Source organism: Hippichthys cyanospilos, chromosome 9, assembly GCF_059441005.1.
Source record: "Hippichthys cyanospilos isolate Australia breed blue-spotted pipefish chromosome 9, RoL_Hcya_1.0, whole genome shotgun sequence".
Classification (NCBI taxonomy): domain Eukaryota; kingdom Metazoa; phylum Chordata; class Actinopteri; order Syngnathiformes; family Syngnathidae; genus Hippichthys; species Hippichthys cyanospilos.
Window position 1 is genome coordinate 12,592,600 of NC_142377.1, and position 21,651 is coordinate 12,614,250.

A 21,651-nucleotide genomic window follows, 5' to 3' on the forward strand; every position below is an offset into this window, starting at 1 on the left:
CCTCAGCCAATGAGAGCAGTCGGAGCGGTGCGTTTTCTTGGGGTGTTTGAATCAGGAGGAAGGGGCAACACGGGCATATTCTGCTGTTTACATTTGCTCCCATCCGCCTGTGATGTGTTTTTTTTTTTTTTTTTTTGTAATGCTTAGAAAATAGCTGGCGGAGAGATGTGACGAGAGACTGACAGCCTGAGAGAATGGATAGAACATTTGCAGCAGCGGATGAGAGATTGAGTTTGATGCGCATTGACTGGGGATGAAAGTGGGTTGAGAAGACGTGCTGACAGCTGTTTTGATACAACTGATGGGGGCCCCAAAAGTAGACATTTACCACAATAGGAATGCGGGGCCCATGTGCATCCCACATGACCTCAACTCAGTCCTGTGTGCTCCATCAGATGTAGACTTCTCATGGTGTGTTCATGTGTGTGCCCATGCAAGATAAGGTTTCCTCATTAGTACACCTGGGTTTAATAATGCAGTTAGGTGTATTGTTGTAACCAATGAGCCAGGTGCTAATGTGTGCTGTCTGGGGGTGGGGGAGGGTTGGGGAGCAGTTACAGCATGACTTTAATGGATGTCACCAAAGTAAACTGAAACCGGAGCTTCTGACTCAGGTAACATGCTCCACAGTGTGTCCCCGTATGTGTGGAAAAAAAAGGAACGTGGAATGGTGGAAGAGTGGTTAGCACGTCTGCATCACAGTTCAGAGTCCCAAGTTCAAATCCAACCCGCTTCGGTCTTCTCATATGGAGTTTGCATGTTCTCCCCGAACATGCGTGGGCTTTCTCCGGGTACTCGGGCTTCCTCCCACATTCCAAAAACACGCATGACAGGTGTATTGGACTCTGTAAATTTTCCTTAGGTGTGAATGGTTGTTGATCACTGTGTGCCCCACAATTGGCTGGCAATCAGCCCAGGGTGTCTCCTGCCTATTGCCTGAAGACAGCTGGGATAGGCACAAGCAAGCCAGCGGTCCTAATAAGGATAAATGGCTAGAGATAATAGGTGGATGTATGTAAGCGTTGAAATGACCAAGTTGTAGCGCGTGTATTCAGCGTGTGTCACATCTCAGAGGCAGCAGGCCACAACTTGTCGTATTCTAATTTTAGCCGCGATCATTATCGTGGAGTCCTTAAGAGGCCCACCAGTGTTTAATGAAGTCGTCATTGGCCCGCAAATGTTTTGGTCAACACCTCTTGGTCAAAGTCAGATACAGCAAGAGCAAACGATTTCACACGTCTCCAGAGATGGGTTGGCAACCTCGCCTTTTGTTCAAAGCCAGCTGAGTCACCTGCTAGCCTCCTGATTACAAGCGCTATTGAAATAGACGTCGATATTTAGCTCTCCTCCTTCACATTGACAAAACAAAAAAAGCTTCCATAAGTAGTCTGGAAGGAAGATTCTATTCATCAGATTCATCTAGCCAAGAGGCAAAACTTCATATACACCAGTCACACAATTTGAGTTGTGTATCTGTCACATGTCATGTAAGGTGACCAACAGCCTGTTTGTCTTTTGCTGGCATTGTAAGAGGCCAGTCCAGGAAGAATAGAGCAGCTGTTTACTGCAAATACGAGGCAATAGAGGGGCCGCCGCTGCCGGCAGAAGTTACGACTGCCAAACAATATGATAAATGCGCACACATGAATGACTTCAAATCATTATCTTTGTGAAGGCAGATTGTAAGTGACAGATCTTGTATCAAAAGAGACTTATCATGCATTTTTTAAAACCGTTAGTAGTTGTCTTAAATAGATAAAGAATTACATAACATGTAACATCTGTGTTTTACCCTCTGGTTCAATATACTGTGGTGGTTTTCTTCTTTTAAATGAATCAATGTACAAGAAAGCTATTTCTTTTTCTTGGGACTTGAAATGTGCCTTAATCTGTCATCCTGCATCTGACAAAGGACGCTTTTCACTCAAGCCTCCTGTTTAGCTTTTCTTGCTCTTCTTCCCTTCATACATTCCTTCACTCGTCAGAGGTCAGAATAGGCCGATGTCCCGATTTTTGCACTTTAACTGGAGAGTTGAATCAAAGAGCCAGCATAACTATCATATGATCTTCTATGTCTCCAGTAATTCAATAATCGAGGCACCCGGTCTTTTGTGCCACTCATGGCGATCAAAAGAAGAATTAAGCATGTTTTTGCTTGGTATAATTAGACGAGATCCATCCTGCATTCCACAATGAGGCTCCAAGTCTGAAAATCAAAGATCCTATTTCAGGATGAATGAATGAATGAATGTATGGTTGTTTTCAGAATAAAAGGGCGTGTAAAAAAAAAAAAAAAAAAGACTTGTGGAATGTAGTGCAATCATCCTGGGATAGAGTAGCATTTTCCAGTTGCCAATAGTTGGTTTCACTCTGAAACTAGTTTTACATATATATATATATATATATATATATATATATATATATATATATATATATATATATATATATATATATATTTATTATTGCCCAGGGAAATGCAAAAGGCGGGGCCAATGGCGCCCACCCTTGGCATCCACCCCCATTCTGCAGCGTGCAGTCAGTCCCCAAACTCTTACCACACAATTGCCCACAGTGTCTTGACAAGGTAAACAAATAAAAGTTGTTACTTGCGCATACAGCTGCTTGCTTTTCTTCCAACACAGCGCGTAGCCTTACACTTCATGGGCTAAATATTCAAGTAGGTTTTCACCACCTTTATAATGCTGATGCAGTCAAAATTGTAAAGCGTTCTCAGCATCTCTGTCGCTCTTCCAGAATGAGTTTGTCATACAGTGAGATGCACTCGGCGCAAATGCCGGCTGCAAACGGCGAGGAATTTAATTTGGGCTGCTGTGAGACGAACGCTGTCACACAAATCAAACATGATACTGCGGCACTGCAACTTGACCAACATTCCTCCCCATTAGCAGTTAAGGTGTCAAATCAGATCAGATGTCATTTATATGCTTACAAGCCATGTTTTGAACATATTAGGGATTATTGAGCGGACATGCAGGAGCCAAAAGCCGAGTGGGACATGTGGCACAATGTCGAATAAATGTCAATCTAATTCGGATAGGATTAAATATCAGTTTAAGAAATACCGCCAGCCCCTTGAGTGTTACACACCTCTCGCCGAATGAGTTTATATGTGAACAACTCGATGACCTTTAGTGCTTCATCAAAGTAAACAGTGACGTCCCCTAATGTTTTAAAGTTACATCCCGTTGGTATGGAGCATTAAAATAACAGTCATACTTGCTGCCATGACACAAAATGAGTCTGTTGAAAACTGTTGGAGCATCCTCCAAAAAAAAAAAAAATATGGACAGTATACTGTGAGGCGGTAGCAAAAGATGTAGAAGAGAGAGAGAGGCAGTTGACATCCAAACAGCAGCTCGGAAAGGATATTCTGACACCCTGCTAAGAAATTCAAGCAGAAACTGCCAAAACCTTTCAAGTTTAATGGATGTGAGAATTTTGAAGTTGCAGGTAGCAGGATGTCACAGAACGGTTAGGCTCGATAATGTGATCATTTAACTTGACCTGTTAAGACATTTTTGAGTGCAACTTTTTGATTTCAGTCAATTTTACATACTAATGCCGCAAAAACAAAACAGTTCTTTCAAAGGTTTTTCGGAGGTTTTCTTTTTAAACTTCTTTCTAACCTTACTTTAACTCAAACCAACCGTTTGTCTTTTGCAAAACATTTCAAATCATCTGCATAACAATTAGGAATTGTCATACTATTCATCATGCGAGCTAGTTTTGGAAAGACACTTTTATGGATGATTTATTGGCTCCATGGTGAGACTGTTAATGCTAGTTAGCTAATTAGCAGCAATGTGCTTCACTTAACTGTGAAAAATAAATCATTTCTCTAGCTACTGAAAACAATTTTAACACAGCTACCAGATTATGAAACACGCTTATAAAAGCATACTATACATCCCAGATAACTGATGCATTTTAAAAAAAATAAGAAAGCAGTTAAAACTTATGGAACTTGCGTTGAATCAATAGTATTGTTATGAATTTTTGTTATGAATTATTCTTCAGACTACCCGCCACTTTAAAAAATGTCTCGATTGCGTGATTCCGAGACGGAAACAAATGCTGAATTAAACATGGCCTCCTTAGCCAAGTTTTCTGACTACAAAACTGTAGGGAGAGACTGCGAGCAAAACGACCCAATTATTCCTTCATGTTACTTGAACTCCGGTTTATTTTTATTTCATTTGCATGACACACGAGCACCTTCTGTCAAGGTTGGGCTAAGAGACAGCAGCAAGGTCGACAATGTGGAGCGGTGAGCACGTTTCAGCAAGGGGATACTCTTACATGCAAAGGGTTCTATATATGCCCCCCTTTTGATTCTCCACAGTACCCCCCTCCCCCCCTACTCCGGAGCCACACTCTTCTCTCAAAAGCTCCTCTTTCCCCCCCTCCGCAATAAAACTTTCACAAGATGGCTCAGCATCACATCTGGCCGAGGAGTGCAGGAAGTCGTATTCTCCTCTGATCTATTTATGGCTCATCAGCGTTTATATACTGGTGCATTCTGCTCCATGTGTGGGGCCTTTTCAACTTGTGTAACAGCTCATTCAAGATGGAACGTCGCGCTTACGATGGCGAGATACAAACCAGGCTGCTGCATTTTTCAGGACGCTCACTTGACATCGTTTGTGACTGAGTTGCAATTCCGGGCGCTTCAAGTTCACAGGGGGTTGTTTGAGGCCGCTTGTTTTTGTCCCGCTTGGTAACCGCGTGCTTGAACGCCGCATGAAAAATATCATTGCTCTGTATATGTTATAAACATACATTCAGAATTAGTGCAAGTATGGATTTTCTGAGGCCAATGCCGATTTTTGGCAGGAAAAAAAATACAGCTTTCCGAATACTTGGCCGGTTCATTAAAAAATAAAATATTGTGTCCTTCCAGTGCATTTCAGTGGGAGTCAATTATCTTTTAGATTTTCCTCTAGATCCTCTAGATTTTCACAATACCTATTCACCATGAATAGCAACTGTAAATCTATTGTTTTTTAAAAAAAAAGTTGGTTTTCGGTTGTCAGAATAGACTCGATGCTTCCAATGAATGAAATTAAAAGGCAATTAATCCCTGTCATGTGTTTGCAAAGGCCACTTTTTATTCATAGGCGGAATAAGTCTTGTGTTATGAGGCATCAAGCAATTAATCCAACATTCATTTCAAATGGTGCCAATCCTGCTTTTGTTTCTGGCTCATCTTCGCATAATTTGCCTGCAGTGCTGCTTTTGTTCTCTATTATCCATGTGCACCTCCAGGATAAAAGCACACATCACATTCCTCTTTCTTATTAGACCGAGGCCCTCTGTTCTTGCTTTGAAGATTTAATCAGGAAGATTTCCTTGATTAATCCTCTACATGTCCTTTCACGGTACATAATCACAGAGTTTGATATGAATCCTGCTTGGTTGCACACTTTTGATTGAGCACATTCCCCAGGTGCCTTCATTAGCCTGATTATTCACATCCAAACAAACTCCATCCACCAGTTTGCATGTAATTAGGTTAATTCTATTCCCAAGTCCTCTCCTCTGTCGGCATGTGCACATCTCAGCAAACGTCTACTAACGCGTTTGACCCACACTGCAGAGATTACTGTGAATTAATCCGAATTTGATTTTTTTTTCTTCCCTGTTAGAACCTTCTCAGCGGTAAAGGAACGTGAGCATAGCCCAATATTTGTGATTGACCAATCAAGTCGTCAACATTGTAAAATGCTGACATCTAGCGGTCAGCTGCAGTTTCACATCATTAATGCCACCACTCGGCGGCGCTGCCAAGCTATTTTCTGGAATCCACTTGACCACTTCACACTTATAGTTGCTGTCTGCATGTTTTTCCAGTTGAATACAAAGCTGTCATGTGGCTGAAGATAATAAACATCTTCTGTTTGGCACAATATATAACTGGGATAGTTATAGGACATAAAGATTTGTTTTTGTATGGTAAATAAAATATTTTGGAACCAATACAGTGATATTAGATACGGTACATTCTCACAGAACACGTATTGTTTGTTCAGGGCTTACATTCGATGTCATTCCGGTTCTCAATGATAAGAGAGTCAAAAAATGACAAATAAGCCTGCATTAGGTGAGTTCAATCAATCAATCAATCAAATTTTATTTATATAGCCCTAAATCACCGAAGTCTCAAAGGGCTTCACAGAATGAAAAGAGGTCATACAGAGACATCTTTTCAATGTAAGGTACACAACAGCATCCCCTGTCAAAGCTCCCAGAAGGGGAAGGAAAAACTCAAAAACCCCAATTTGGGGAAAATCAGAAACCTCCAGAAGGGACCACAGGTGGGAGGAGCCCCCTTCCAGGCCCACAGGTTGAAGTGGATGCTGCATGTACCGAACACAGAAACAATATAAATTACAGAAAACATATTGTGCTATATAGTGCAGTGATGTCTTGACAGCAGGCAAAGCCATTGGGCAGGAACCATCCCGCATTCCAGCCAGGTGGACCGCAGACGGCTAGACTCCTAACCCGTGATGGTCGACCAGCGCAGGACCCAATGGAGGCGGTCAAGTCAACCCTCACCATCTAGCTAGCCCCCTCTCCCGGCCGGAAGAGGGGGGCAGGAAAAAAGAAGAAAAAGAAGAAGTTATTATGTGCTGTAATCATGTGAAAAGTGAGAATATTTTGTAGAAATGAACGTGTTTAAATTGAAAGAGCATGCAGCTTTGATTGAACCCTTGTTCACACCAGAGCGCAGTTTTAGGGGTCAAAATGTCAAATGGGGTCAGGTCAACAGCAATCTTTTGATTGCTCCTTCAACTGCAGATATTCTTGAGGGTTTTGGATGTCTTTCCATATTTATAGACAGGAATACCTTTCATGTCCACTGTCATGTGTTTCTCACAGAGATTCTATCATTTTGTTATTCATGCGCCACACACTCAGTTTGCCTGGTCAGTATAGTGCAAATGCACTGCAAATACGCACTCGGGCTTATGCTAATCCCTGGGAAAACAAGGCGATAGGTTTCCACCGACGCATATCAAGCATGGGACGCTCGTCAGGATTATGCCGACATCGCATTTAGCTCACAGCATATTTAGCTGATGTGCTTTGTAAACATCTCAGTCACAAGTGTTGTCATATTCGTTTCAATCATGTCGGGGACTTTGAGAAGCGAAGTTTGATGCGGCCTCTGTTGACCATGGTTCTTTTAGGACCATTCCCACCAATGAGATGTGACCCGCACTGACCTTCTCACCCTTGGCTAACTGACCTCTCAGTGGGTGGCCTCTACACTGACCAGCATGTGTGCGTGAGAGTGCGTGTGTGTGTGTGTGTGTGTATATATATATATATATATATATATATATATATAGATAGATAGATAGATAGATAGATATGCCAAGTTGCAGTGGAAGATTATTCCATCCTAGTGTATGTGAATAGGGAAGTGGAAACTTAAGCCATAATCACACATTTCTATCTTTCAATCCTACATTGTACGTCAGCGGTTTCATTAAAAGATGGCAGCGGGATTAGTGCGGATAAAGCACAAAATCTTTTAAAAAAGAAAAACAAGTGAAATGAAGTCGAGCATCATCGAGAAAGCCAGAGACCACCGAACACCATCTGCATCAGTTGATCATTTATCTTTTAATGGCAATATTGAAAAGAAACAAATACAAGTCATAAAAAGCAACATCTTACGGAAGTAATATCCATACGATACCGTTGCTAACCTGAGAGTAACTGTTTTCCTGTGACCCACTCCAAAAAAAAAATTGTCTTTGTTTTACCAAAGATCTACATCACATAGCTACAAAAAGGAACATTTCCAGATCTTCAATTTCGGTGACATACAACAAAGAAAACTACGCACAAAAGAAAATATGGCAAAGGAATGACACCAAAAATACAAAACACATACAGTTACAACAGATCAAAGATTGTTTTAAATTAGACAATAAATAAAAAATACATTTAATTTCACGTAGAATATTTCTTGCTACCAAAAAAGAGCTAAAATAGAAGTGCTTGCATTTTCAGGACATTGCAGATGACCCGTCATGAGAATTCCCACCGGGATCCATTTGGTAATCAGTTTGGAAGGAAATATGCGACTCAAGTACTGTCTAACTTTATTCAGCTAGCCTATTGTGCATCACACAACTGATCAAATTGTTTGAGGTGAAGTCTGCTAGTCTCTGTAGACGGGGGTTATCTGTCTCGGGGTCACGTGAGGTGGATGGTAGGAGTCATACGACGCCTGCACGCCATAGCCGGTCTGAGGCGGGTACAGGCCGTGGTCCACGGGAGAAGGGGAGTAGTGGGACGGGGGCAGGTAGTGAGGCGACGGCTCCTGTTTGCTGACCAGGTTACTGCTGATGCTCAGGGGCGGAGTCGGGGGCCCCTCGTAGGGGGGCGTCCCCACGCCGGCGCTGTACTCATTTGGCGAGTGGCTCTCGTAGGCCCCTCCTTTCATGGCCCTCAGGTGGAGCAGGTGAGCCGAGTCAAAGCTGCCGTAGGGCGGACTCGGCAGGCCGGGGGAGGCGTAGCTCGCCACGCCGCCCAGAGGCACGGCGGGTGGCCGGACTCTGTCGTCGGGCCTTCCGGCCGGGGGGCCCAGCTGCAGACACCCGGCGACGAGGTTGGTGGTGGGTTGCGAGAGGCCCTTGCACAGGGTCTCCATGAAAGCCCTGCTCTCCATGGAAAGACCCCCTTCCAGGGCGGCGGAGAGAGCGCAGATGTAGTTGCGGGCCAGGCGCAGGGTCTCGATCTTGGACAGTTTTTGGGTTTTGGAGTGACAGGGCATGATGCTGCGAAGGTTCTCCAGCGCGTCGTTCAGGCCGTGCATGCGCGAGCGCTCCCTGGCGTTGGCCTTGACGCGCCGGGCGCGGAAGCGCTCCTGCCTGGCCTTGGTCACCCTCTTCCTCTTGGGGCCGCCTTGTTTGGATTCGTTTTCGCCCTCCTGGTCTCCCTCGCCATCCTCTTCGTCTTCCTCGACCTCCTCGCTGCCCTCCTCCCTTGGCTGATGGTTGGGGCCGCGCGCTCTGCAGCGGTGCGAGGTCAAAGGTGGCTCGCCGTCGGGTGAGCTCATGTCCCCCTCTAGCCACTGCACGGGGCTGACGTCCTCTTCTCCCTCCCCTTGTCTAGCATAGGGCTTAATCATCATCGTCTCTGCAAACAACAATCCCCCGGTGTGAGCTGAAATGCAATATTTCATTTGCTGCATTGCACAAACTGATGAGATGGAATGTACTAACTCATTCCATCCCGGAGACGCATTTTTACTTTTTGTTTTTATGGGGCCAGACAGTCAGTTTTTTTATTTTATTATTATTTTTTGTTAAGTGTTTGGCTCAAGGGTCCAAAAATGGCTGGTAAAAAATGAATGAAGAACTAAAGTCATCAATTGTGTTGCTACTTTAGTGCCTAAAGTAATTGATTATTTTAATACTTTAGCACCTAACATAAATAAACAATTTATCACTTAAGTAATTATTTTAGGACTTCAGTAGCGTAATCCATTACTTAGGTACTTTAGTATCTCAAATATTTGAGTACTTTAGTGCCGAATTAATGACTTTAATACTCAAAAACATAAGCAATTAATTAGTTCTTAATTACTTCAAGTAATCTATTGATTTAGTACTTAAATCACCTAAAGTAATGGAAGTAGAACTACGTGACTTGTATGCATTGTTTTGTTGTGTATGAGAATCGGAGATGCTGCAAAATGTACACAAGTCCAATTAGAACTCATCAGAATTCGATGAACGTGCTAGCTGCTCTGATTAACATTGCAATTCTGCTTTTACTTTATTTTTAAATTTTCATAGTATGCTGCTTTCTACAATTTAAATTTTAATGGCGTGTGGGACCAGCATGTTTGATAATTCAAGTAGAAGTTACATTTTTTTTTCTCTCTTTTAGATGTGTCAAAATGTTAATGGGCACAACTTTGGTGGCACAAAACAAAACAACAAAAGAGGAATAAGAGCACCACCTTATTATTTTAATAATCTATGAATCTGTTGAAAATTATGTCAATTAATTATGTCAATTGATTGGATTAAAAAAAAAGCATTAGGTTAAATCACAGTCCAATAATATAAGTAAACTTTAATATAAGATTCACTTATTGGTCTGTACAGTATAATGTCAGAAAAAAGAAAAGAATAAAATGTTGATTAAAAAGCCAATGTTTTATTTTGATTGAACACAAAGATAATGAATCTGCTTGCATGGGGAACCAAAGAAAGCTGGCGAGAGGCTGAAATTTGAAGGATTTGAACAATCTTGAATTCAACGAGGAGGACTCAAAACTAACCAAATGATCGCATTTAATTTACTCAATTACAGTATTTGTCCATCAATTGATTAATTGCTGCAGATCTAAAGGACACTTGAGATGAATGCAAATGCTTTAGCTGGCTGTATAGTAAGGATGACAGTTTTCTTCTATTATAATTTTCAGCACTGGACAGTTCTCCCTTTCCAGTTATTGGTACTTTTTGGCTCTCGCTTTTAATTTACAGAAAGGAAAGTTTTTGTTTTTACTATTGAAAGAACATCGAGAGAACTCCAAATTTCAAACTGGCCATTTCAACAAAACATTTTAAGTTTTGTTAAAGTGGATTTTTAACAAAGACATAGGGGAAAAGAAATATTTGGCTTTATTGTCTCCCATTGAAGATACAAGTAAAAACAACTCAGCAAATTGTTCTGGGACAAACATCTTCTTTCCAACTTAAATAACCTTTCCAGCCCATCCGAAATACGACTTATATATTTCCCAGTGTCGGGGACCCTTTTCTGTCGATCGTACTTCTTGCGTCTCTACCTCGCTTGCTTGTAATCCCAGTCAATGTCTGAACTGGTAAAGTCCCGGGAGGATAAAGTCACTGACAGGTTGTGACTCCAATCTGGGCCATCGTAGGATTTACTCCGCGGATGAAGCGGCGACCACGGGATTAAAATGGAACCCTGACGACCCCGGATAAGACACGGAGAATACTGGATGAATTGAAATGCATCTCCAAATGCAGAAATATTACCAATATGTCAGCCCGCGTTAATTGCGCGCTACGCTCTTCATTTGTTTAATGGCGCCTTCGGGTTATCAAGGTTGTGTTCTTAAAGTATGTTTTTTTTATTTTATAATGAGCCTCTCGACTGTGCGATTGAGTTAGATAAGTTCCCCCCAAAATTATTAATATTTTGTTTCATTTGAAGTTCGCAAGGTGTCTTGACTGGTGAATTTGGCAATTGAATTGAAGAAAAAAACTTCACTCAGGCTACAAAATAGAATCGAAAATGTGACGATGTCACGAGAGACGTACCTGTTCTGCAGAAGTTTGGCTTGTCGCATCCAAGGATCACACTTGGACTCGTCTGTCCATCAATGAGAGATGTGTGTCTGTGTGCCTCCGCAGAGCTCAGTGAGGGTCACCCTGCAGGGGCTCTGGCTTTAACCTCCACAGACAAGCTCCTCCTCCTGCCAGCCAAGTTGCGCGTGGCCGGCCCGTGGCTTGAGGCCCGCACGGCGCCCCCGTGAGTGTGTGTGTGTGTGTGTGTGTGCTGGGGGTGGGTGGAGGGAGCCTTTGTTGCAGTGAGGCAGCACGTTTGGGGAGACGCGCTCAGCCGCCTGAGCTTAACTGTATGTGACAGCTTGAAGTTGCATGTGAGCAGGTGTTTGCTGCATGCCCTCTTGCAGCCTGCCGTCCCTCAGCGGCGGCCTGCTAAACTGTTGCACGAGTTCATCTTACCCAAGAGGCATCTCAGGCCACATGAGATATGGAGTTGTCCGATGCGTCCAAAATGCGCCAAAACTCCTGATTGTGCTGGACCGCTTGATTTGATATCACTGTTTTTGCTTTCTGTCCCTCCTACTTATTCATTATATGCTTGGCAGATGACAACAGAAAACAAAATTTGGTGGTTTTGGACATACTGTCCTTTATTGCATGGATTTTAAATTGCGCTGAAGCAGAACAAAATGCTATACTGTATTTTTTCATGTGGTGTCTGTGTGTGTATGTACATTTTGTTTCAGCTGTCATCCTAGTGTGAATTTTTAGAAGTCTTCATTTCTACTGTATTTCTGAAAGATTGTTTTCCCCCCAAAATATCGGTCTACCAAAGTAATACATTTTGTAATCTTGTTATAGTTCTATTTGATGAGTTTGCATTACAATGGTGTCCAAACTACAGCCCAGGGGCCTGCCATCTCCATTTTAGCAGCCCAAAGCATATACTGCAATTATATTTTGACATGGCCCACAAAAAGGAATGAAAAAGGTTTGAGAGTAGACAGGATTAGAAGTGTGAAAAAAATCGTATATCTCTCATCATGTTTCATAATTAACAGAAAGCTTTGTTACAGCATTTTTATTAGATAACTACCTTAAATAGACAATATGTGATTACTTGCATTATTGTAAAAATATCTCGATTTGCTTTGGACTCATGTTGTAGTTGATAGGTTGATAGGTGATGTTTTGGAGCCGCCGTCCGTCGAAAGGCAACGCTAAGATTGCTAACGTCGATTAGCGTGGATTCTACTTACTTGTGCTTTGAGCTGTATCAGTGGCCCATTGCTTAAGCTTACTGGTAGCCCCTCCCCCCGTTAAAAAACATGTAAAAAAAAGCAACTGTGATGTCATTTTCAATCGACAGCAAGTGGCAAAATGGCCGCATCTGAAATGGTTAAAGACGGGCAGCTTTTGCTATTTAATTATTATTCCTCAAGTGCAAGTATGCTTTAGACTAGTGGTAGCACATAGAACATATTATTATTGAGACTTTTTGGGATCGACTTCCCTTTTAAATAAGATATATCATTTGATGATTAAAACCAAAAACATTTTGTAAATGTAAAGGCACATATTTAATTTTCTTCTATGTTATAAAGCTCCATAGATCGCCTCAAACTTCTCAGCAGAACTTTGAATACACTCAAAAAAGTTACTCATCAATCTAGTGGCATGTAAAAGTAACCAGTCAGAAGAATTATGCAAGTATGTCACACTTAAATGACAAAAGCATGCTGTCATTAAAACATCACATAGAATGTGAATGAGATGAGGACTTCAGCGCTCCCTTAACATTTACTTGAAAAAGACAAAAAGTGAAAAGTGCAAACGCAGTGTATGAGCTTTTCAGTGCCTGGTCATCTCCCATCCTCTCATTCTACACCTGCAACCTGAATTGGGAATTGCAGTATTCGGCTTACTGCTCCCCCAGGAGACACCCTAACAAACTGAGACCTTGTTCATTACTGTGCCGAACTACATTAAATTTATGTATGCCATTTCATTGCATGCTGCGTTTTTTTTTTTTTAATAAATCTGCTCACTCATTTTGGCCTACTTACTTTAAACCACATATGTTCAAAAAGTGCTACATTTGGCCATTCACTGGCCGCTTCATTAGGTATCCGTTTTGTCAGATGAAGAATTATTGCAAAAAAACAGAGGATTTAAGCTGTTAATTGCGGCTATCAGATGAAGTTAACCGTCAAAACATTGCGTATTGCTGCTTCATCATTTGAAAGTCACTTTAGCTTAATGCTAACAACTCAAAAGCCATAAATGGGCTCGCTAATAGCATCTATTTTCTGGTGTCAAACATTCTTCTTCTTCTTCTTCTTTTTGACAAGCAGACTGGGCACGTTTTGTGTTTTGACTGCCCCCTACTGTTTAAAATTTGAACACCTAAAACCGAGCCACTTCAGAGTGATTGTAGTGACAAATTACATTCTCGGATAATACAGCCCTATTGCTTTTAAGAAAGTCCTTTCCTTTATTTTGGAAAGTGATTATTGTCTTTAATGAAAGCCTGCTAAATAACAAAACAACTACTAAACCAATAAGTGGTTTTAATCACACAAACAGAATCAGCCAATCTACCACTAAGTATTGCATCAAGACATGCAAAGGAGCCGTACGTTAGTATTTGTCACATTTCTTGCTTCGATTCAATGGATACCACAAGTTTTTACAGTGAGAAAAGCTTGACAAAATAATGTTGAATTATCAACTGGAAAAGGTGTTCAACAACAGTACTTTGGGGGGGAATACTGTGGAATAATTTACATTCAGTGCTGTTCACTTTTGCGTGGGACTTAACTCATTAATCACATTTCCAGTCACTTACTGTAGATAGAGAAAGATCATTTGAGTTAAGTGTGGTTTTTAATGGCACCCTTATATTACCAGTTTGTTTACTATTGCAGTGGACATCTTCCTATTTTTCCAGAATCAGTGAATGTCTGTATACCTAAAATGTGGTTTTATTTTTTTTTCCCAAATGAACCCATCAAACTTCACTTCAGTGGACACAGACAGGCACATGCACAAACTCCAACTCCCTGGGAATCCCATGTGCTTCACTGTGTGTGTGCCTGTGGGGGAAAAAAGCGACTTCTGTCCATCTGTTGTACTCAAAGTCCAATGAGAGAAGTCACCTCCACAGCGTGAGGAGCGCATACTTGTATGCATGTGAGTGTGCATGTGTGTTTGAATCATTTGTGAGTTCACCAGGGACTTCAGCTGATTGCATGAGAAGCTAGCAACTTCCTGCTTTACAAATAAATTGTCCAGTAACCCAGATCTAGCAGTCGCCACGCTTTTTCTATCTGTTCATTATGTAGTTATTCAACAAGAATAATGTTCTTCAAGCATGATTGTATTTGGATTTAAGGAACTACATAGCTTTGACTGAGACGTCTGTTTAGCTTGATACTAATAAGCAAACTAACACAACTACATAACAAATAATATCAATGGCTATTTTCACAAAAATTGTAACATATGAACATATATAGTTATACTCGGCCATTCATATATATATATTTTTTAATTCGACAATATTGAAGTACGTCATTTCCTTATGAAAACCCGTTTTCTCCCGAAGCTGGAGAGCCGAACGCATCATCTCTTCTCCCTTAGCACTGAGTCCCGTTTTCCTTTTCTGCAGTCTGTAATCTGTTGAAGTAAAGTGACTGACTAAGTTATTGCGAGTCCAACCGTTTGGTACATGTCGCTCAGCCGAGGTTGTGACTCTCCATGTGTACGCCTTCGCTTTGAAAAAGAATGGCATGCTAAAAGTGGTGACAATATAGAGGCGATACAAAAAGTGCAGAGAATGAACGTTGCTGCGAGTTTCATGGTCCCCCATCAACTTTTGAATTGACCCGCATCCACGCCACACTTGAACCTCCCTCCAGCCCAGCGCCGACCCTTGGGTGATGTTGACCATGTGTCCCCTGCTAACCATCTCATTGATGGACCCCGCGACTGGATAAAATAGTCCCCTGGAGCCCACCCCCTCGCCTCACTAAACCCCCTTAACCCTTCTCCAAAGCCGCTGTTGGCCCCCCGTCGCGCGTGCTCATTGGCTGACCGCCTTTAGGCGTCCCTTTTTTCACGGGCCTATTGTCTGGGCCAGTAAGCAGCTTTGTTTCTGCATGTGCAGCTGGGCTAGCCCGCGCTGCCATTAGCCGCAACACGCTACACACAGAGCGGGATAATATAATTACTAAACAAAAGTCAGGTGGCTCACGAGATCTGCCAGGAGAAGCCAATTTGGGGGAGATGCAAGGACACGCTGGCGGGTGGCCAGCTATAATTCGATTATCAAGTTGTGCGAATGACAAAAGAAACAATTGAATCTTTTTCTTTTCTTTCATTTGCCCCACTGTGATTTAATCGAATTCCGCTTGGGCCGCAAAAATGGCAACGTGAAAGGAAAGAAGATTTACTCTTCCAATTTAGTGGTCACCAGCTCAGCAAATTTGATATTCTGCGACAAAATCGCGGGAGAATCCGTCCCCCTCCAACACGCCCGCCGACTGCCTGTGAGGCCCGAAGCAGATGAAGGAGCGAGCCCGGGAGTTTGGCTGCGCAGCGATGGCTCTTGTGCTCTTATTGTGCATGAATGCACACAGACGAGTGGACAATGGGATCAGTGGCAGATCCATCTCCTGTAATGCTTTCTTTAAACACGGCTGCAAGTGTGTCCCCCTGTTCTGTCGGCAGACCAGATTTTATCCTGTTAGTCACCCTAGATGAGTGAAAAAGACTAAAATCAACCCCCATCCCAGCTGGACACACACACACACACACACACGCACACACACGCATAAACGCTGCAGCTTTATAGACAGCTGATATGAGCAGGTTTAGCTCGTGACTACTGTTTGGAGTAGGTCAAGCATAACAGCATCGGTTAATGTCTTTTTGTCTCTGCCGTCCGTAGCGCAAAGACTGTTTTTTGGGGTATTGGTATAAGACAATAAGCAATTGTGTCAAACGGACACATGCTCGTTCTACTCGAGGGCCGGTGTCAGTATTGTGCCCGCTCAGGGTGGGTAAATGGCCATTTTGTGCCCCATTAGACACAGTTGGATCCTGCCTCTGCTGCAAGGCCACATTCTCATGCTCTACTACGGGATAGTGACTTCAAAAAGCGCATACTTCGTGGGGTTAGGGGCAACAATGTGACAATGAACGGAAGACTTGTCCTGCACACAGGACATATTGGTAGAATGTAGGCCAAATGGTAAAAAAAAAATAAAATAAATAACCTGCATGAGCAAATCCATACCCTCTTAGTTTTTAGCAGTGAAGCCAGAAGTTTATTTTCAGACATATTTCCAAGTGATTTCAAACACATTTGCAAAGACCATCGAATGAACTTGAGGTCAAATTGCTGGAACTATTTTTTTTTTTTAAATAACACTACAGGGTTTCCACTTGCGCATGCACAAATAAAGTGGCAATATGGGAAGCAATATTGAATGGAAATTCTCATAATGAGCCCTAAATAATTACCAATAAACAATATTTACATAATAGACAAACATATTGGTGTACGGCTGAGCGATATGACCCAAAAATAAAACCTTTTTTTTCCGTCAGTCTTTAATTGGTGAAATTCAAAATAACAAACCCAACAAACAGTTATCTAGAACAGTTTTACCTTCTCAAAATGTGTTTTTAAATTATGTGCAAAATGGCCAGTTTATAATAATGTACACTGATTTAAAGTAGTTAATAACTTTTGTAAACTATTGTGCAAAACCTCAATTTTACTATTTAGCTTTTTTCAAATGGTCAATTCGAAAAAGATTACTTATTGCCATTTGACTTATTGGTGATGTATAGGCTATACTCAAATCAATACCCGGAGGCATTATGGGGAAGAAATGTTTTTCGGGTTTAGCCTTGAAGTATTAGGAGATGTATTCGAATGAGTTTGCCATTTAAAACTGTTTAGTCCACATTGGCGGTTCCATACTCAAGACTTGATATGTTGACCACATTTTGACCTCTAATCCATCAAACACCTTTGAAATGAACTTCAACAGAGATTGTGAGCCAACATCATACGAAAAATGACATCATGTCCATTAAAGAGGCATCATTATGCTTGTACACAAGCCACATTATTTCGAAATGTCTTTAATCGAGTCAGATCTTAAAGCTTTCCGAGAAAGTTTCTTCAATATTCCTCATCGGTCCATGCGTGACGGCGTAGAGTCTAGACTTCTTTGTGGGTTGTTTATGTCCTGGGTGTTGCGGGATAGGCAGTGCCAATAAATTTCTTCCCGTTGTCATAGAAAGAGTTCTCCCACGTATATGTTTGAATGATCAGCTCCTTTCCGCCCAGACTCAAGCGACATCTGAGAAAGAGACAAACATCGTGAGTCAAATCCAGCAAGTTTGGGCTGCCGACGTCGGAGGATGGCGCTCACGGTTTTCCAGGCCTGGTGATGTAACACAGACTGTAAATGGCAAAGTCAAATTCGGGGCTGCAGCCAATAACTGCGGAGCCCACCTGCTTGAAGTAGCCATCCCACTTGAACTGCATTCCCAGCACGTCCGGGAAAGATGTCCACTGCGAGGAGGAAGAACGTTGAGACAAGGAAGCGCTATAGGCCGGATTGCGAGCGACAAACGACGCAAAGGGTTGTGTTTACAGGCCCGTTGAAGCTGTGGCTGTAGTAATTGAGGAGCCCTTTTTTCTCAAGAAGGTAGAACTGGATCCAGTTGTGGAAGCCGGACACCTTACCTCCCTTGATCTCACCTGGAACACATGAGACATTTCCATTTCCATTCCATGATAACAAGATGTACCTGTAGATGTATGGTGTTGTGGAATCTTGCAATATTGGCTAGTGCAGTGGTATCATAATCAAGTTTTTTTTTTTCATCAAAATTTTGCGTCTAAATTGCACATTATCCATCCGTGGATATATTTTCGATAACCGCTTATCCTCACTAGGGTCGCTGGTGCCCATCCCAGCTGGAGGACACCCCGGAACTGGTTGCCAGCCAATTGCAGGGCAAACAGAGGCGAACAACCATTCACGCATCCAAACGCACCAGTGGACAATTTAGGGTGTCCAATAGGCATACCATGCATGTTTTTGGAGTGCGGGAGGACACCGAAGTGTTCGGAGAGAACCCACGCAGGCACGGGGAGAACATGCAAACTCCACACAGGGAGGCCAGAGTGAGCTGGAATTGAGCTCGGGACTATGAACAGACTATGGACATTTCATTTTTTATTTATCCAATCACTTTTTGAACACAATAGTTGGACAAGCACTTTTTTTTTCTCCATATTTCAAACTATTTATCCATCCGATCTACTCAACTTGATGACTCAAATAGGAATAAATCTATATTTTTTTAATACTATAATGTGATTACGTTAAACAATAAATTATTAAATGAGAGAAAAAGTAGACTCATTGAATGTCACACTGAGACCAAATACAGTATCTGTCAAAAGTATGCAAACGCCAGTGTTTTTTTTTCTTTTTTCTCATGATATGTAGATGAGGTCAACAACATTAGGATCAAACCTGCAAAAATGTGCTCAAAACCACTGGAATCCAGCTTTCTGTTGTTTCGTGAGTACAGGCCGAACCACATCTTCTTCAGGTCATATATGAACTCTTCCTCTGATTTGTAGATACCTGCAAAGAAAATAGATCATCTAATTGAGGAACCAAAATAAGTGTGTGTGTGCATGAGGGTGTGTGTGTAGTGACCTACCCTTGGCGTACAAGAAGGCAAAGAGTTCTTGGCCCACCTCGGTGTTGGACATAGTCTCCCTGAGGAAGGTGTCCTCCTCCGCCGTCTCCTGGGAGTTAACGTCCTCATTCTGTCCCGTCATCCTGTTGTAGTTATCCAACAAAGCCAAGAGAGCCGCATAGGTGGGCCTGGAGAACAAACGCTCCTCGTCCAGAAAGCGGAAAAAGCTGGAATCACAAAAGATGACCCGTAGGCAAACCGATGATGAAGACGTCTGAAAGTACCATCAAACCATGAGGTGTTGTCTCACGGGCGAGAGGAATGGTCTTTCTCGGAGCCCGTCTGAGATCCTGAGATTAGAACCTGGGGGTCAATCTCCAAATGGGAGGCCAAAGCCCGGTTGGAGTCCAGAGCGTAAAGTGCTTCAGAGACAGACTTGATCTCGGCATCGTTGATCACGGAACCACCACCACTTTCGCCACCTGCCCATCGTAAGCATCAAATATTATGTAACAGACCCAAGGACTACTGTACATACAGCTCTACTACATACATAGACTGTCAATCTAGAATTATACTGACACCTGCTGGTTGCATATATCCTTTTGCAATTCAAATCATTACTAAATCAGTGATTCTCAATCTTTTTCCAGTGAATGTCCCCCTTGTGAAATATGTTTACAGACATAGTGTACCTCTTATCCAGTGCAACGCATTTTTCGGTAAAATAGAAACATTTAAAAAATGATTAGAATATTAAACATACTGGTCTAATTTGGGAACATAATAACGATCTGTTCGCAAAATTAATCATTAACTTGACAGATAATGAAGTGGCAAGTTGGGTCGAACCATTCTAGTAATGGGGAGATTCTGGCTTTTTAAATTAATAACATTGAATAACCTAATGAACATAATTTTTTGATGAACTTATATTTTCCTGAAACGTTTGATTACTTCAATAATTCTTTTTAAAGGATTTTTGCATGATTGTTTATTTTCTTTAAAATCTTGAGTACCCCCTGCAGTTCCTTCACGTACCCCCAGGGGTGCCAATGCCCCCATTTGAGAACCACTGCTCTAATTGAGTCATTCATTGCTGGCCCAGTTAAAATGGATCTTTGATTTCTCCTGCTACCAATTGCAGTGAATGAGTTAAACCATTTTAAAATTGATATTTGACGTCCATATACGTCAATGGCAGTTAATGAGTCAATTATTATTTTTGATCTAAAAATGTCTGCCTGTTTGTAAGGGTCACAGCCCACGGATTGAAGGTTAACAGATGTTCTCCACGAGACAACATCGCAACATGTGAGTGGGATGGTTCACTTTTTGGCTTACCCTTGCATACGTCAGCATAGTCACCGCAGCAGTTGTCGAACTGCGTGCACTTGGAGTTGCAGTGGCACTTATTTTGAGAGTTGTATTTCTCATTGCATCGGCCTTTGCAGGAAGTGGGGCCAGCTAGAGAGCGAGTGAGACAGACGATTGCGGAGAGAGGAGGGCAACACAAGAAAGAGAAGGTGGGAGGTAGAGAGGGAGAATTGAACATGCAAAAAAGAGACTATAGAACATGCAAATAAATGATTAGGTGTCGGTTTATGGAAATGCATTGTAATACACTAATGATACTGCTTTGGGAAAAAAACTCACACTTACATCATTGCTCTAGTTTTGAATTTATTGATGTAATTTGGCTGCTGTTCAGTGCAGGGGCTGACATAGTTAGGTGTGTTACAGGGTCTCAGACAACCAAAATCTTTTAAAATCCCAATCTATTTGACTTGGTATTAAAAATAGTTATATACTACAGACAACATGACAATGATTGATTGATTGATTGATTGATTGATTGATTGATTGATTGATTGATTGATTGATTGATTGATTGATTTTTGTGATTTAAAAACTCCAAGTGGCCCTTGCATCCTTCGATTTTTTTGAATGTGGCCCTCATAGGATAACGTTTGGACACTTCTGGTACTTGATTGAACTATCCACTTTTTTTATGATTTTTGAATTGGAGTTCATGTACATATGCACCTTTGCTTGATGTAAATTGGAAAGCACCACAAGAGCAAGGACGCCCCTTTCTTGATTTTTTTTTTATACACGTTTAGAGAGCATCTACTTACTTTTGCAAAGTTGTGCATAATCCGAACAGCAGTCTCTGAAGCGTTCACAGGACGGATTGCACTGACAGGAGTAATCACTGTCAGTTCCGAAGCCACAGCGGCTCTGACATGAGTCAAATGAATCTAGAAGGCAACAGGACACATTCTCAGTCAGCCGCTAATAACCTCTGCTACAGTCATTACACTTGAACCCAAACCCAAGTGTCGATAAGTAAGGAAATAACATCTTACCACTGCGTGCCTGACAGAGCAGGGCGACCCAAAGTGCAAAGACAACGGTGAGCTTCATCCTTGCTCAACGGAAACAACGTCCACAGGCCCTTGAGGTGGTCCCATTTTTATAGAGCCCAGCCCAGGTCGCGCGTCGGCCGGCCCACACGGCAGGAGTCACCTGACAAGATGTCTAAAATGCCCTTAATGCAGGATTCCCGCAGGTACTATTTGTATTGGTTTAATTATTGTTCCAT

The 21,651-nt window shown here is 42.1% G+C and overlaps 2 protein-coding genes across 2 annotated transcripts; both read right to left on the reverse strand.

Moving 5' to 3' along the window:
* Nucleotides 1-7,634: 7,634 nt before the first annotated feature.
* Nucleotides 7,635-11,521, reverse strand: LOC148418919 (neurogenic differentiation factor 4-like). The gene is made up of 2 exons (XM_088424492.1): nucleotides 11,343-11,521; nucleotides 7,635-9,177 (listed from the first exon to the last, which is right to left on the reverse strand). Exon 2 carries the CDS (start codon nucleotides 9,170-9,172, stop codon nucleotides 8,198-8,200), a length of 975 nt encoding a protein of 324 aa, XP_088280618.1. The 5' UTR covers nucleotides 9,173-9,177; nucleotides 11,343-11,521; the 3' UTR covers nucleotides 7,635-8,197.
* Nucleotides 11,522-17,449: 5,928 nt separating this feature from the next.
* On the reverse strand, nucleotides 17,450-21,557 carry endou (endonuclease, polyU-specific). Its single transcript, XM_088424664.1, has 9 exons — nucleotides 21,416-21,557; nucleotides 21,185-21,307; nucleotides 20,391-20,513; nucleotides 19,357-19,528; nucleotides 19,068-19,273; nucleotides 18,875-18,988; nucleotides 17,984-18,090; nucleotides 17,759-17,901; nucleotides 17,450-17,686 (listed from the first exon to the last, which is right to left on the reverse strand). Exons 1-9 carry the CDS (start codon nucleotides 21,471-21,473, stop codon nucleotides 17,566-17,568), a joined length of 1,167 nt encoding a protein of 388 aa, XP_088280790.1. The 5' UTR covers nucleotides 21,474-21,557; the 3' UTR covers nucleotides 17,450-17,565.
* Nucleotides 21,558-21,651: the final 94 nt, after the last annotated feature.

What these genes read in the sequence shown, in the direction of transcription:
- endou (XM_088424664.1), bottom strand. Translation starts at nt 21,473, where the DNA reads ATGAAGCTCACCGTTGTCTTTGCACTTTGGGTCGCCCTGCTCTGTCAG. An exon ending in GCTCTGTCAGGCACGCAGTG is followed by an intron (nt 21,308 to 21,415) that starts GTAAGATGTTAT and finishes GTTGCCTTCTAG; the next exon opens with ATTCATTTGACTCATGTCAG. An exon ending in CTATGCTGACGTATGCAAGG is followed by an intron (nt 19,529 to 20,390) that starts GTAAGCCAAAAA and finishes TACGATGGGCAG; the next exon opens with GTGGCGAAAGTGGTGGTGGT.
- LOC148418919 (XM_088424492.1), bottom strand. Translation starts at nt 9,172, where the DNA reads ATGATGATTAAGCCCTATGCTAGACAAGGGGAGGGAGAAGAGGACGTC.